Here is an 18013-nt window from a genome sequence, read left to right as displayed (position 1 = left end):
TTTTTTAATGTATAATTGATGAGTATATTATTTTCGTTATGTATTAATTTATGTTTAATTGTTATTTTGATTTTTTTTGTGTTATATTTTTTGACCATTGTGGCGCTTTAGGAATTCCTGTTATGCCACAATGGTCTGTTTAGAATAAATAAATAAATAAATAAAATAAAAGCTGGGATTGGGATATACGTAGAATAGAACCGGAAGCGTCTACTGTTCATCCTACTAAGCTGTTTTTGCCTTTTGTATGTAGTTTTCCTTTCTTTTTCAAATATATTGTCAAACTTCTGGAACAACACTCATCTTCCAATGTTAGTTAAAGATTGTCAAAAGTAAAGGAAGCAACGCTTGAAAGAATGCCAACATTTTTGAGATTAAAATTGGCATTAAATAATATCCTCCTACCCTTAGTACATATGTATGTACATACATACATACATACATACTTTCAAACGACGGAAAACGATTGCAGTATCTATTTTGGAAATTGACCAACAATAGAAGTGTTATCAAGAAGAAAAAGAAAAAGCATAAAACAGAATATTTAAAAAAAAGTGCAAGTACTGTACATTCATATGGATACTATATGTATACATATGTATATACACATATACTTATGTGTATGATATTTCGGGATGTAAATGCGCGAAAGGGGACGTTCGATCTCATGTATCTTTCGATGGTGCATTTAAATCACGTTACGGCCACGAAAACATCATAAAAACTTTACTATCGGTCATAAATCTCCTCTTACTTATAAAATGCCTACGAGCAATTCTGTCATATTACACCGTAAAAAAAAACTACTTCACCGTATATTATACTGCAAACGTACATACATATGTACATATACAAACAGTGCTACTTCACGCAAATACAGGATACGTAAACGAACACCTCATCTGAAATATTTTGGGCTTGCTGCTTATCTACAGGTACTTTTCTTAAAGGTCAGAACCTTACTATGATCGAATATAAATAAGTGGTTATAAATAAGAGTTACAAGACTAATGCTGAATTGTGTGAATTTTCGGAAAAAAAATTGTTTTATTTTGTATGTATTTTATGTACATTTTTACATATTCCCATGAATTCAGTGACTTTCATAATGATATTGACTAGTAGAGTTATTCGAAGAATTGAACTTGAAATTGCATATTCCATTTGGAACTCTTATTTTAAAAAAGGCGTATGTTAAGAAAGGGTCCAATGAAGAATTACAAAAATGCCTTCCGAACTTAAATCACTTTCATATGATATGAAATGGTAAAGAATGAATCTTTGCACTTTGAAGATGAGAAGAATGCGAAGAGATCTATATAATTGAAGTCTCTCTATATATATGTAAAATAATTATAAATATCCATTACAATATTGGCATATGATAAACGTTTAACAATAACACTCATCTGAAAGGTCAATACTCTCAGACTCAAAAAAGATATTTACTTCAAAATAATAAGAGAATCCATCGAATATTGGAATAGTCTATCCAATGAATCAGTAACTTCTAGTAACTTAAACCATTTTAAATATAAACTTCTAGACTTCCTTAGATGGGTTTTTTAAGTTTATTTTTTGTATTTTCTCTTGTTTATTTAATTTGTATTTTGTATTTGATATCTGTATTTCTATACTACTGTATGTATGTATGTATTATCAAACTTCTTTTTAAATAATTATACAATATGATTTATGAACTTTATTGTTTTAGTCTAATATTTTTTTTCAATAGTACTTTTCGTTATTTAGAATTATAATTTTTCAACAAAATATGTTTGATGTGGCCGAAGCTGTTGACTGAGTAGAAAAAAATATATAAGCATAGGTACAGGTCAGCATGAAAAGATTGAAAGAGAAGTGATTGCTGGATCGTGTAGTTATATTATAATTGAAATGAATCGATGAATGAATGAATGTAATAATCATTCAAATTAGCGTATTCAGAAGTAAGGAGGGGCACGAAAAAAGCATATGAATGAATTAATAGCTTAAATTAGAAAGGAATTAAATTCATCCAGATAACTAATTTCAGTATATGTATATGTTTATACATATACATATGTACATAAATACAAAGGTAATATATTATAGTAAACGGTGATTGGCTAATAGCAATGTCTTACATATTTACTGCGTATTATATGTATTACATATATATAAGGATTTTTTAAATAAAAAATAAAGCAAATGAACATCGGCTATGTGAAAAAGGAGATATGAAGTCACCATTTTCCAGTCCATCGAATAAAGTGAGGGCCGAAAAGCGGAGAGGATTCTCGCAGAGTGGCGCATTATGAGTGAGGGACTTCGCTGCGAATTCTGCACGGATCCACGGATTTTCACGTTACACGGCCGTTACGGCGAAAGCCGTCCAACTTTATATTGTTATGACCGAGACTCTCGAGGGAATCGGAAATATTCCTGGCGAAAATATGTATTGATAAAACGGGAATGGGGAAAAAAAAGAAAGGGGGAGAGAAAGAGGGAGCGTTTATTTGGAACAAAACAACAAGCGGCGAAGGGAGAGGCTAAAACGTAAATGGGAAAGAAAATGGGCGACTCAACGTTATTCTGTAAATAAAACTCACCGTAAGCCTCGATCGGCCAGTCGTGCAAAACACACCTAATCTGCTAAATTCTTTTCTTTTATATCTATTACGTTCTTACTTAATTCCGCACGCTATTTTTGAATACGACGCTTGACTCTTAAATGAGACACTTTGAAATTTCGACTTTCGATAAAAACACTAGTGTTTTTACTTAACTTTCGGCAAAATACTTTGTCGTGTGAATAATAGAAGATTGTAATATTTTTTTCTCTAGAGCAATAGGACCAAAGAAATTTGACATATAAATGGAAAAAGGATATTATATATTTAATACATCTGGTGCTGTCACGTATTCGGATAAGTTTCTAAACATTGGAAAAGAGTCTAGTGTGATCTATTTGTCTAGTTGATACTTTTGATAAATTGTAAGCGTTCGTTACGATTACTTTTAAGAACGGTGTTCGAAGACGAAAACACTGTAGGAAAGACTGTAAAAGGGAGTAAGAAATGTGATATAAAAATTGTATGTTTGAAATTTTGTTTAGGCAAAAGCAATAGTTTTATATAGAATGTTGAATGATAGAAAAAAGCACTTTGAATAATTGGGTACGAAAAATATGTAGTTAATTTACATTGCTTGATTTTTTTTGCCAAATTTAATAGAGTAGTAAAAAAGATTTACTCAGTTGCCTTTCCCGAACTAAATAGGTATGGTAAAAATGGAAAGGAGCACTGAATATGTTCACCGATTGAGTAAACACTAAAGTGTACTCGTACATTGGATTGAATAAAGAATAAGCTAATGTTTGCAGGGATCTAAAATTGATTTTATTACACTTCGGACGAATTAAGTCAAAATGAAATATTTCGAAGTTATTAGCACTGGTTTAGAATTCCTGACGTATGCTAGAAAGCAATATGGGATGCGAGGTTTCATGGGCAGGCCATGCAAACCCGCGAACGATTCCAGTATTATCTGATGCCCACTAAAGTGAATCTCTCCGGTGTGTTTTATTCTATACACAATTCCTCGACTTTATCAACACGGAGAACTGCTGATAGAATTACGGCCATATGTTATACATACATACATACATAGTCAGCTACATCTTAGCGTGTGTGAAAACCCGCGTGTCCGTCGAGAAGAAAAGAAAATGGGAGATTTTCCTTGTGCGCGGGATGACGCTTTTCTCGAAAAGAAGGGTTTTTGGGTGTGAGGCGATGAAAGACAACAACCCGGCTCCGTGAAAACAAACCATTTAAGGATATCATAAATCAGAAGGTCCTCCCTTACCACCCTCTGCCACCCCACTGAGCACTCGCAATATACCCATATATATGTATGTACATACATACATATATTTATATCCACATAGCAAGAATCAGGTTATAGGTCCATGAATACGAATAAGAGGTGTCATATAAAATTTTCGTATACATTCGTTTTTGTTTGTTTCGATATTATAAACTCAGTGGTCAGTCGAGACACACATATGTACATACATACATATATCAAAAATATAAAATAAAACATCTTATTCTTAGTGTAATATGTAAGAGTAAGAGACGATTTCTAAGCATTTTAATGTTTAGAATTCATGCATTCTTAATGAATAAATTTTACCTGCATGTTCCAAGTTCGAGGTGGTCTCTGTACAGTCGTGGGTTTGGTATATTTGCTTGAAGCACCACTGCTACTGTTTCCAGCACTTTCTGGACTGGTATTTCCAGAAGCTTGGCCACCAGTAGGACTTGGACCAGTCGAACTTTTAACGGCTACGACTTTGTGACTTCCTTGATTGCTCGGTGATTCTTGGCTAGGAGACACCGCTCCTTGTCCACTTTGAGATTTACCCTGTTGTCCATTGGCCTGCTTCGGCTGACCATTCGTTTGCTGCTTCGATTGATTGCATTGCGGTTTTGATTGTTGGTTGATTTGTTGCGGGCTGCTACTGATATTGCTGCTGTTGCTGCTTGATTGACTTTGCTGCTTTTGACTAGACTGTGTTGCTTCCGTGCTTGGTTTGATCGACTGTTGAAAAAAACGCTATTTTAACTACATAGTGATGGTTTAAAAAAATGTTTCCATTATATGAAAGTCTTCTACCTTTTGTTGAGGAATCGGAGTACTTTCAGGTGAGGGTCTGGCTGTTGTTGGACTGTCTTTAGGTCTGACTGGAGATGGACTATTGTCTGAGGAAGTTTGACCGTCTTTGCTCATGTCCTTGTTTCCACTTGGCGCGTATTGAATACAGGATGATCCACCAGGCGAAGATGCATCACTCGCTGCAAGTACAATATAATAATTAATTCCATTATTTAAAGCGATGATATAGTCGTAAATAACTATCCATCAAAATTCATCTATTTATTACTAGCCTCTTCTTGTTCGGTATCGATTTTTTCGTGTGACGAAGTTTGGGTTCTTATCCCATTGTTTTCAAACTTTGCCATTTTTCATGTTTAGTATTGAAAGTGTGCTTTTATAAACTAATACCTATATACTAGAGTGGTTTTGACAGCGAAAAATGTAATAGTTGTGACCAAAATTGTTAAATATAATGACCAAGGAGTAGAATGGATATTGACATAATTTTCTACTAAAATATACATAATAATTTTGGACCAATAATGTTATTTCATATACTATGTATTTGTGTCTATAATTACGATAACTTTAGCTTGATACTTTAGTAACGGAAATATTTTGACATAATCAACTAAATTATTTATATAATATTGCTGTAAATTTTATCTACAATGATTGAATTTTAAATGGTTTCAAATCAATGAGAAAAGGGATAACTTGAGAGTGAATGAATTGATGCTAAAAAATATGAGAGGTTTTTTGCTCCCACTTATCTGTATTCATTTTCCTCAAATCTATCTCTAAAATAACTTTTATTTGAGTTATTACAAAACTTTTTAACAATGTTTTCGAAATTCAGACACTCCATAAAATGCCCGTCGAAAATTGATTTTGATGAAGAGAATGTTGGCATTGGTCCTTTTGAAAATTGCTGATAAAATCCAACTTTTAGCATATATTTAAATTGAAAACTAATTGAAATCGATAAATTGGTAAGTTTCGTAAGTTACCTGGTGCACCGTGATGGTTTTCGGCGTGTCTTCTGAGCGACCTGGCATCGCAGTACGACTTTCCGCACCCTTCAGCTCGACATTCGTAAGGTTTTTTATTTCGATGGGTGAGCATGTGTCCGTTGCTGCAAATTGAATTCGAATATTGGTTCAGAAACTTGTTAATAAACCGTGGAGAGGTCGAAAACGGGGTGGGCGTGTTTGCGTTTGCCCACGTTGAAATTTTAATTAAGTCCGCCAGAAGGGGATGGGTGACTCTAAATGGGAAACCTTCGGAAACAAAAATATAATTCATTTTCTTCGGATGAATTCAACTCAGGTCGACTTTTTATTTTATTTATTTCGATGAAAGAAAATACAAAAATAAATATAAAGAACAATTATTATAATAATATAATTGAAGCCATGGAAACATTCTAATTGAATAACAAATTTATGATTATAATACTATTAAATGAAAAATTTTGTCGATGAAGATTTTTTCAGCACTTTTTTTAAACGAAAGGTTCTTAGAAATGAATAAATTTCACATTAAAAACAACAAAGAAGGTCGTTTTGGGACTACTAATTAATTAATTGGAATTTTCTTAAAAAAAAAAGCGGGATGGTGCATGAAACGATCGATACTAGAATCAGATGTGGAGAGATAAGCAGTGGCAGTGATTGAGAAGTGTCATTTCATTAGATTAGATGTTTGAAGTACGGTCGTTAATCACGCGGTGTGTCAACGCCACACGAACCACAAGTATAGGTACAAACCAACCTCAACCCACTCAAGAATTGCTCCTCTTGATGATCAATTATTTCGGATCAAAACAGTGTTGCTACCATCAATCACACTACAATTGATTTATCACATCGTTACCAAAATTTGTAAAATCGAAAGTAACACGTCAGCTTTACAAAGAGGTACGTATAGGTACACATGTATGTATGTACATACATATATGTACATACATACATACATCTCTGACGTTGGTGACATCTCTGAATGTGCCGAAGGAGAAAAAATAAAGAGTGTCTGCTGTATAGTAATTTATTATACATATGTATGAAGAATAAAACTAGAAAAAGAACGGATATAACTCTTCTTCGCCTTTTCGAATGTTTATGTGAGAACTGTAAAAAAAGACACTTTCAACTTTGTCGAGAATGGCTGATCAAACGGGGTGGGGTTGGTGGAGATCGAGTAGTAAAAAATAACGAGACGAAATGTCCCATAAAAAGTACAAAAGTCCTATACTAAAGAAACGTTTTGCAGTCACAGTGGCGAGATTTGACCTAATACACTTTGTAGAAATCTAAACACAGGCTGTTTTAAAATAGTGAAAATCAAATTTGTACATAACTACATATGTACATAATTAAATATAAGTACTGGCTTGTATGTAATTACTGTTTTCGATGAAATAGAATGTCTTTGTTGGATACATATTTAAAAATAAAAATAATAATTTTAATTAGGATATACAATGAACATATGTACATAGAAACATAAATAGGAATAACATGGCTTCTGTTCATAGTTATTACGGCATCGATGACAAATTTGTGAAACCCCGTTAATTTTGAACTTCAACAAACAGCTTTTACATTATGAAAATTACAAAAGCACTTAGAGGGCAGGTGAAATTAATCGCACAATTTCTCTCCCTTCGTGCGCATAGTTGAGTGGCTGTATTTGTATCAAATATTGATTTTGTATAACAGGTAACAAACGGCGCTTCAAGGAAAATGTCAAAGCATAATCCATCCTGAGGGAGGAGTCGTCTTTGAGGAAGGGCCATGAGAAGACGATAAAATTGCTTCAATAGACCTATAATCTATTTATATCTGAGACGATAGGGAGAAAGGGGAGTGTGACGATATATCCAAGTATCTACCGTGTCACACTACCAACCTTTTCCAAAAGGTTCGTCCGAAGCTTCCAAGGAATTATGTTGGGGTCTCAGTATTATGAAAAGGTTTTGTTGTTATTTTTTTTCCCACACTTCTGACATATTGATCGAAAATGGTTTGACAAGTGTCTTAGTGGCTTTGTGACTATATATAAGAAGGATTTTTTTTTGATGTAATAAGAAAGTGATTTGATCCAAACCAACAAAAATGGATATAAAGACGAGTGTCTACAGATTCGTAGTATCAATCATAAAATAAATGTGCGAATATGTAGACGGGTCTGCTCCAAGAGTTTGGAAATCGATTGAATTATTTATCACTGATTGATTCAGCAAGACTTATCATTGACTTAGCGAGACGAAAGATGTCCTAAGATCTTTCTATTGGGACAGTGTCCCAGATCGATTGAGAAATGTGAGCTTTGAGACGTTCGGTCTCTCGAGTTGTGTACTATTCTGATATTATTGGACACATCGATTGTCAGCCTGTCGTGTAATCAACGTTGATTTCGACGGTGGCTTTGGCTGATTGTGCAATTTGGTCGATGCTTTGAAGTGGGTTGTGACAATATGCTACACATACATACTACATACATATGTACATATATCCTTTGATGCGAGGGGGCTATATTGCCGATCAAGGATCCTGTGGCAATCAACACGACAAAAGGAGTACTTCTCCACCTTATTATTATTATTATTTTTTTTTTAGAACTTGGGGTTCTTAGATAGGTTTCAACGAGTTTACGTAACGCAGACTAGTTCAAATAAAATCCATTTGCATAAACCGAGGAAGTACAGATGTATATATATATATATATATATATGTATATATAATAAAAAAATGTATACATAATAAAAATTAAGGTCCTAAATTATGTGTATGGAAATTTTTTCTTAAGAAAATTTGGTGATAAAAATATTACATTGATACGTATGGTAATCAAATTATACTTTGGCTTAAATTTATTTAAATATTATATTATTTAAAACATGTGATATAGGGAGAAATTATTAAAAAGAAAACATATCGTTGTGTATTTCCGTATTATTGAAAAAAGGAATGCTATGACGTAATTTTCTTTGAATTTCCAAAGAAGATAATTTTTCTGATCATCTGTTTTTTTTTTTGAAAATCCGTAATATTATTTCAAACTTTTAAAAATTGGAAGAAAATCTCAATCTTTTATATACATTTAATTTAACTTACAGATGATCCTGTCTTTTGAATGCCTTCGCACACATTGAACAAACGTATTTCCTTTCATCGCTGTGAGTCAACTTGTGTTTTGCCAGTGCCGAAGCGTTACCGAAGATCTTATTACACACCTGAAAGCAAAAAAATATACATATAACAATTTAGTACTCGAGGAACAAATTTCGTATTATAAAAATATGAAGGAAAAAAAAATCATCACTGAATTTGCTCGCGAGTACGGCGGAAAATGTGTTCAAGAATGTATTAAATTTTCAATATTGTACATTATTAAGCGCTTTTGCCAGATTTAAAGATATCGCTGTGTATGAAATTCACGACATAACGTAGCGTCGTCCTTAAAGCAAGAATGTCAAATAAGGTATTTTTTAATTTTATGGCCCCATGCTGTTGTTGCTGTGGGCGGCGAAACGTGACATATAAATAAGGACGACATTTACGTACATATTCTACAATAATATAATACATAAATACGTATATTACGCTCCATATAATAGCACACCTATGCATGTGAGCGTGTATAATAAATTAGTATTTGATGTTTCGTTGAAGGGCGATCGCTCGATGAAATTTCGCTCATTTGATGTATCGCATGCACGGTGGCGGTTTTCGACCCTTTTGCGCTCGCTGAATATTTTAACGCTTTATTGACATTTCTCCGATCTCTTTGTGTTTGGAAAGTCTGCCATTTGTATGAATTTCAGTTTGTTAGCTCTGTGATACAATATTGGAACAATTTATAAGAAGTCTGACAGGTTTCGAGCACTATAGCAACTTTCCTTTGTTACAACCACTGCTCAAATCCAGGTAATTATGTAGAATATTTATAGTTACATTTAGAATACTTAAATATAAAGTATTATGGGTATGAAATATTTATTCAGATAAATATATTTTGAACCATTTTATATATGTATGGATCATTCGCCCAATCAACACTAAACTTTAATTTAATTCGTGAAGGGACACGTAGTAAGGGAGGCCATGCGCTGGAACGAACTGTCGTTTGGTCATAGTGTTACCCAGCATACCAACTTAAATATACTAAACATACACTCGAACCAAGCATGCCAACTTAATCATTTATACATGGACTGTTCTGGGTTTTAAAATTAAATTCAACATATAATCCAGCTGCATGAACTAGTGGTTAGCATATGAGCCGTTATATTTGAAAGTGAAAGTTCAATTTCCAGTTCCAAAAAAACTATTGGACTTAATTCACAAATTGTTATCACTTATTTTAATGCGATATGTTTAGAATCTCGGAAAAGCATAATAAATGTATTTCAGGCTGCGAGTATTTATTGTTAAATGCAAAACATTATATTTAATGCTTTGAGAAATATTTCTCGAAATGAAGAAGAGTGGATTTATACCACTTTCAAATATAAGGACTTGAATAATACTTTCGAACAAACTGGTCACGGTTTGATTCCCACTAGTTGATGTTGGTCAGACCTTGTACATGTGACTCCAGGTCGATCGTTTCCTTTGAGAGTTTCTCAATTTTCCTGATTTTCATTGAAACGGTTCCTACAAATAGGAATTTTCTGTTCTATTGCGAAAATTCGAGTCATTCCGAATCTGGATTTTTCGCTGATTTCTATAAATGCTGCAAATTTCTCCATTGTCTCTGTCTTAGTTTAAAGTCTCTGTGGATGTTGATCGTATTTGCCTTGTATAATACGTTTACAATCCGTTTGACCACAGATAATCGTATTGAATGTAAAATCTAATATATAATTTCGAAAGAAAATTTGTATGTATGTTTGTTTGGGTCGTAGACGTTCAATTTAATAAAAAAACAAATAAATATTCAAATAAATTTAAATAAAATAAAACTATTCAAATAAATGTAATAAAATGTTTACTATTAGATTGGCTTATTTTCCAAATACCGAGCGAAGCTGGGTAAAAACACTAGTATACAATAATTATGTACTGATAATTTACATTTCTTGGTCTGTGTAGTTCACTCGTCGCACTGGAGCGATAATGACGAATGTGCATGATTGATTAAAAAATGAAATAGAGAGTTCTGGTAAAATATATATAATTTGTCTTGATCAGGTAGCTGCAGTATGATGTGACCGTGATAGAAATTCAATTTAAGTTCATCAAGCGCACAGAAAAATGTAATTTGGCGCGCTTTGAAAGAGTGACGCTCCCCTGGCAATCGCTTTAGTCTACCATACTCGATATGCAATGTATCAATGTACATACATATGTATGTATATTTTAAGTATACATACATATTGTAATATGTACGTAGATATGTACATATGTATATACGATATATTCGAGAAAAATGGAATAGAAAAGAAGAAAATGGCGAAGAGAAAAAAAACGAAGGAAGAGAGATCACAATATGCGACCCTCGAAACCCTATCAAACGAGGTTCGAGAAAGTCTGCGGTAAAGTGCTTTAAGATGTACTCGGCAGAAGCAGGTGGGCGGCGTGGATTGTCGTCTTCGTCGAAAGTTCGAAGATGCCCTACGGGGAGCCCTCCCCTTCCACTGCCAAATAAAAATAAGCATTCAACTCTGTACACCCACCCGAGAAGGTGAGGGGATATTAAAAGAGGGCGGAAAAACTTGGGAAAACTCCACCTGGCCTCTACCCACCTCCTTGCCCTGTGCCCGTTATTATGGAAATTCTACGCGCGACCGACTCTTGAACAAAAACTATTACATCATTTTTACATAAAACTATGATGCTCCGGGAACGAAATATATATATGTATATATATATATATATATATATATACATATACATATATATATATATATATATATATATATATATATATATATATTTATTTTTTTAAATTTTTAAATCAAATTATAACATTTAGTATTACGTTGCTAACAATATATATAGTATGTACTTGAATGTATTTGTACACAAACGTTATTAACGTCGTTTTATTAAAACTGGTACAAGTAAAATTATACGCAGCGGAAACATCATTCCCCTATGTACTTCACAAAATTTATATTTTCTTCCCGGTAACTACATTTGAACATAAGTATATTCGAGATATTATTTTTGCGAAAAAGCAGAACATTAATCATAAATATGAAAACAATCTTATTTCGAACAAAAGCAGCATCGAATGTAAATAAATTGATCACAATAACAGACAGAAATAATAAATTTGATTCAAAATACATTATTTAATATCATTCAGCTTAGGTCTTTGCTTGATATTACTTATACATTACGTAACATAGTAAAGATATTATTATATATAAAAATAGGTAGTCGAATTACATACATATATATGTATGCATGAATATTAGGGTAAATTGAAAACAGCGAATTATGGAATTTGGAAACAGGGTAGAGTTGGAAAAGATGTTCGGTATCATGGAAAATCCGTAAAAACTAATTTAGGAATTATTAAAAAAAAATGCATTGCCGCCAAACCATTTGAGTTTGTGAAAATTGTAAATTTTATCGATGTCACTATTTTAACCATAAAAATAAAATTGAAAAATCAATTTTATCCACACGTCGACTTTTTTTCCGAATAACGAATTAAATATCTCTTTGGAGTTTTTGGAAATTTTGATATACAATTATTTATTTTCATCAATTTATAATTAAAAAAAAGTGTTTTTTTCAAAATCGATCAAAATATGTGTAAAGATATTTGTAAATAATAACATATTTAGTATATATTATATTATGGTAAACGTGAGAAACGATGTTTTACGGAATATCGATAATGAACTAGACACGCGCGACGATGTTTCAGATTGTTTTTTCGTACCTTAGACATGTGAAAATACATCCCATGTGAGCTTTTTTTAATGTAAAATTTATATGATGAAGTGAATTAAAAATCAAACTACTTAAATGAAGATTGAATTAAAAAAAAAAACCTTTGAAAATCGGTAAAATTTACGATTTTCACCTTGAATGCAAGTGCAAATACATATTTTTTTATATTATTTTTTACGAATTCCCTATGATACAAAACATCATTTGCTATTTTCGATGTACCCTAATTTATAATAATATTCGTAACAGCCCGAAATAAATTCTAGTAATAGATTTGACGGAAAATAAATTTAAAACAGTGCTTCTTAAATATCAATTTATCGAACGCGACGTTTCAACGGAAGCCGATTTACCCAGTGATCGTTTCCGTTTTGCATAAATTCAAACCTTCGGTCCGACATAAATCATTATTTGTTCGGCGTATATTTTTCACCCATTCCCGTTATAACGACATCTATAAATTCGTTATATGCGCACCAGTATAGGCAGGTCCTAAATAAATCCGGCTCCCTAATAAAGATAGAGCACCGTTCGCAGTACCCCTACCACTCTCGTTCACTGAGTCGGTGTGTCTGCTCTCGAGGGAATCGCGCACCAGGTAAATTACACACTGCCACTAGTGATGTATCCAGTTTGAAGTAATGGATATTCAATCATAAATGTACAAAAAAAATATATTCTCGGAAAAAATCTTTTCTTAAGAAAATTTTCATTGGCACAACGCCCATTTCCGGTATCTTTGCTCCAAGATTGATGAAGCGTGAACGGAATAATATCTTGCGAGACGGATACGTATGCATGTGCAAGTCTAAATACAAAAGTTTCGACTAACAAAGTACGTGATAGTATTTACTTTTCTATATTTCATTCAAATTGATGTCGTTTTTACTGAACCATTTGGACAAATTGAAACTGTAAAGATGGCAATTCAATTTTCAGACATTTTACACCTCTTTTAAATTGAATAATTTAATTATATTGAAAGTGTTAAGTATTAATGTGATAATCTTATTCTTAATACATACTCGTGCATTTGGTATTATAATATTATAAAGTAAATCTCTCAAGTACTTCACAGGTTATGTTAATGATTAGTGGGATTTATGTAACAAAATTTTTATTATACTATTTAACATATGCTAAAAAACATCTTCAAGGATTTTGATAAAATTAAATGAAACTAACCTTTTTGGGTCCAAAAAGCGATTAAAATAACATTATAGATCTTCACACACAGGATAAAAACGTTAAAAAAAATGAAATATTATAAAATTTTAAAACAAACGAATTAATATGAATTTGAAAATAAACCTAATAAAAAGCCTTGTAATGAATTGAGTGTTGAAAAATTGTAAATGTTTTGTGCTAGCGATCGATGCTTAATATTCCAGATATTTTAATATTGTGTAAGGGAAATGCAAATAATCATTATGAAAATATCGATTATTATTATGAATTTAATTGGAAAATTTAGTGTTACGGAAAAGCACGGTTTTTGATTTTTTTTGGTATGAAACGTTAAAAATGGCGTTGGGGTAGTTAATTTCGGCGCGACCTTTGTGATGGTTGGCCGCAATATGATAAAGGGTCTCCGCCAACAATTTAATTCTCATTAACGCCAATTAATACATTTCCAAAATAAGCCGGAACCCCTTTGTGAAATTATCATGTAAACAACCCTCTTTAAATGTTATTAAATTACGGGCTTTGTTGGCTACTGGAGGGAAAGAGCCAGAGGCAGAGGGAGTGTTCCCTCATAGCGCCCTCAGAGCAACCTTTTCGCCTCGTACACCATACGCTCTCTTATTTTTGTCGTTTTTTTTCTAACTAGGGTCCACCTCTGACTTGTACATATGTACAAGTACCCTTATATCTATCATCCGCATTCAGATTTAATATTATATTAAAAAAGTTCCTAATGGTATATAAACTAAATATGCACTCAAAGGCTAAAAGTTGAAATACAATTAAAATTATAGCAGTAAAAATTCCAAGTATTTTAAAATACAAATTCATTTAATATTATTGAAACATATTTGAAAAGGACGGTCTAAATAAAATGTTTACTATGAAATATTACGCCATCCGCTGTTCGGTAATTTCCTATAACGCGTAGGTACGCATTATTTGAATTATCGATTCGCTAAAAAGAGTTATAGGTATATTTCTAGCCGGCAGGAGTGTTTACGTTTACGTGACACAGCCTCTTTTCAAGGAGGATGGGGTTGTCGCGACCATCATTAATAACCCGACGGGTTACCTTGGCGAATCTGAATAACAGGCTACGGGAAACTACCCCTCGGGATTTTCATCCAGGAATTCGGCAATGGGGGTTTTATCTTAACGACGACGAGGCATTGAAGTGGTCCCGAGTCCATCCGTTATTGTTGTGCGCCTCCATTAGCATTGTTACGGGCCAACTTTCCATGTTTAATGGCTTGTCCCCCATTAATTTGACCATCACATTGTGTGTACGTGTGTACTTGTCTACCACGGAAAAAGAAGAGTTTCTGATCTTTTCTCCGGCTACTCTCGCTCTCCGGAAGATTTGATAAGTGATTGCGGTTTCTATTCCAATGCTTGTTACATCCAAACTCCTGCACTGCGCACGGGTCGTTAAATTAATAAAAGCATTTTTTATACTCTACCTTCGCACTGATTTTCGCCGCTAAGAATTCCGTTTGAAATTTCAATTTAATATAAAAAATTAAATTAAATTATAGTTAAGAGTATTATTTAATTGATATTATCTTTATTTATTTATTTATCTAAGATATAGCTTAATATATTGAATAATACAAATAATAATATATTCATCTGGATATGACAGGCAACGCCATCTATGAACAGTACTTGTAAGTAATGTATTTGATATAGATATACATATATGTACATATGTACGTTAGTTTCACATAACAGATGGATATTTAGAACTGATATGATGAAATATTCACTCATAATTTTGTTTTTTAAACACAGATACAAAATAATGTATGTAACTGTATTATCGGTTTTTACCTATACACAAATGTAGATACTTCAATTCAAAAGAGAATTTATTTTAATGCGCACAGGTAAGTTTTATCACAAGTTCGATATACCTTGAGAAAATTTCTTTCACTGAGAGATACATGTTTTGTTGTTTGACACGGCGAGGTCCTTATCTCTTGCAAAAGTTGGGCAGGTGAGCGCCGCGGGTGGAAGGATGAGGATCAGAAGGGGGATGAGAATCGCGAGAGGTTTGAACTTTCAGCATACACCAGAGTGAGATAGAGCGTGCCTGGATAGAAACGAAAGAAACAGGTGCTTTCTTATGATGGATATTCATCCACGGGATAAGCCGAGAGGCAAGACGGGATTCAGGTAGGGGCAAAACAAGGGACATATCTCGATCGTGTAAAATAACCGCTAGTGTGCAAATGAAAGAAATTTCAGAGACTGCGTACGTCAGCGAGACACCTCACGTCATTCGGTGAAAGAAAATAAGGCGTCGAGAAGATGGGGGGAGATCGAAAGGGTGTGGGTAAGGGGTTAAAATGTGACTGAAAAGCAATGTGAATTATACGCTGAAAACGTCAAGCCGACTGGCTGTGCTGCGAACGTGTGATGGAAGCGCGAATATCGCAATTCATATTTTATTATTAAACCAGATGTCTGGAATTGTATTCCAATGCTATTCCATACTAAGGTATGTGACGGAATTGGGACAACATTTGTAGATAATTTTTTTTTTTTTAATTTTTCACAAAACCTGGGCTTTGACTGAGCGAAAAATATTCTTCCTAACAAGTTTCATTATAAATTCATACATTAGAATGTTGGTATGTTGAATTAATATTAAGGGCGAAATTCGTCAGGTGCAAACGTCAACGTCAGGTGCAAGATATATGATTTGAGATATCTTGGAGAAGTGACGATGTCGATCTGGACGACGAGGACGAGGTCTGCTCTCGACGGCGATGAAGCCATTACAACTAAATTGCGGCAATAGTCGGAAGAGCCTATTCTAGGAGGAGCCCTTATAAATTTTCCGTTTCAATAAGTGCGCAGTTTTTCAAGAGGTCCCGCAGTCCGCTCATTATCCCTCGCCGAGTTTGATTTCCTCTATTTCTCATCCAGAAAAAATATATATCTCTCGCTGCGTTTCCACCCTTCCGGTCCAGGGGATTTTTACCCCTTGTTGTCGCCATTGTACGTAGTCCGAAAAAATATTCAAGACTATTTACTGTCTATAAAATTCAAACGAAAAGTACGCACAATTATCCATGTACATAAAGCAAATACAACAATGTTTTTATACTTTTTTGTTCGAAACGTTGTTAAATGTTTATATTGGAAAATTTCTTTAAAATATGTTACAACTAAATAAAATGAAAGTGTTTTATCAAAACTTAAAAATGGAATATCAACTTGTACTTGGGAATTGCGAATAGAAGAGAGTGCTAAGAATAAAAACTACATTTTCATTCTCTAAAGTTTTAAAACAAATATAAAACTGATAAAAAATATCATGGTCTTAAATATGTATATACATATATCAATATATTGTATGTTTATATATAATAAACGTTTAATTGAAAATATAAAAAAAAAAATCAAATATTATTTTTCGTTCCGAATTGTTTCAATAACATTGATTATTAAATAGGTCCAGTTTAAACAGTTTGATAAGCTGCGGGCCAAATCCTAAAAGTTATCGAACATTTCTCTTCTGGGAAATGTTGTCCTTTAGTAAAATCCTTCTTGTAATATAAATATAAGCAATTTAACGTTTTCATCATATCCTAAATACACAAAACTATACGTTGAACTACTCCACTGTACGTTTACGATACGATCAGTGTTTCCGTTTAGAGAAGTCTTATCGTCTTCCAAAAGTTTTCCCCAAGTTGGCCCCCTACTAAATCTTTGCGCCGTAGGAGAGTAGGGGGATATAAAAAAAGGTTATCCCCCGTTCGTATAGTATGTACATGCCACTTTATAAATATTATAATGGGTGAAGAGTTGGAAAAGTTGCTTTGGGAGTCGTGCAGGACAGGTCCGATCCATTAGACGGTATGTTGATTTCTTGGGAACACCGTGAAAAGAAATATCAGAAGGGATGAGGAAAGAAGAAGGACGCGAAAAAGGTCAAATACAGTCAACTTTGACAGTCCCCCTTTTCATTTCAATTTTTATATTTATTGACGTTACTATATACACATTTATTATATGAGTCTGCGAACTGTCTACCATATTAGAGATTTTAGCGAAATGTGTTTGAAATATTGCGTTAGTTGTTTTACAATCCTCTTCTTATTATATTTAAAAATCTCTATTTTTTTTAACGGTTCTACTAGCACGCCTTTTTTGTCCTTTTCTCTTCTCGGGAGTTGCGTTTTTTCTTTATTCTAACATTTTCTTCCTTCGCTTGTATACGAACAATTTGCTTCGTTTCTCTTCAGTCTTGTTGTTATAAA

The 18013-nt window shown here is 33.2% G+C and overlaps 1 protein-coding gene across 1 annotated transcript in view; it reads right to left on the bottom strand.

Moving 5' to 3' along the window:
* The window catches only part of LOC143910313 (uncharacterized), a 157751-nt gene that overhangs the window by 12874 nt on the left and 126864 nt on the right, over nucleotides 1-18013 (bottom strand). The window contains exons 8-11 of the mRNA XM_077428730.1: nucleotides 8760-8878; nucleotides 5652-5776; nucleotides 4660-4838; nucleotides 4177-4584 (exon numbers count right to left, since the gene is read on the bottom strand). Coding sequence (XP_077284856.1) covers nucleotides 4177-4584; nucleotides 4660-4838; nucleotides 5652-5776; nucleotides 8760-8878 — 831 coding nt within the window. The remainder of the gene's footprint in view (nucleotides 1-4176; nucleotides 4585-4659; nucleotides 4839-5651; nucleotides 5777-8759; nucleotides 8879-18013) is intronic.

Source organism: Arctopsyche grandis, chromosome 4 (genome assembly GCF_051622035.1).
Source record: "Arctopsyche grandis isolate Sample6627 chromosome 4, ASM5162203v2, whole genome shotgun sequence".
NCBI classification, from domain to species: Eukaryota; Metazoa; Arthropoda; class Insecta; order Trichoptera; family Hydropsychidae; genus Arctopsyche; species Arctopsyche grandis.
This window is presented reverse-complemented; position numbering and strand designations above follow the sequence as displayed.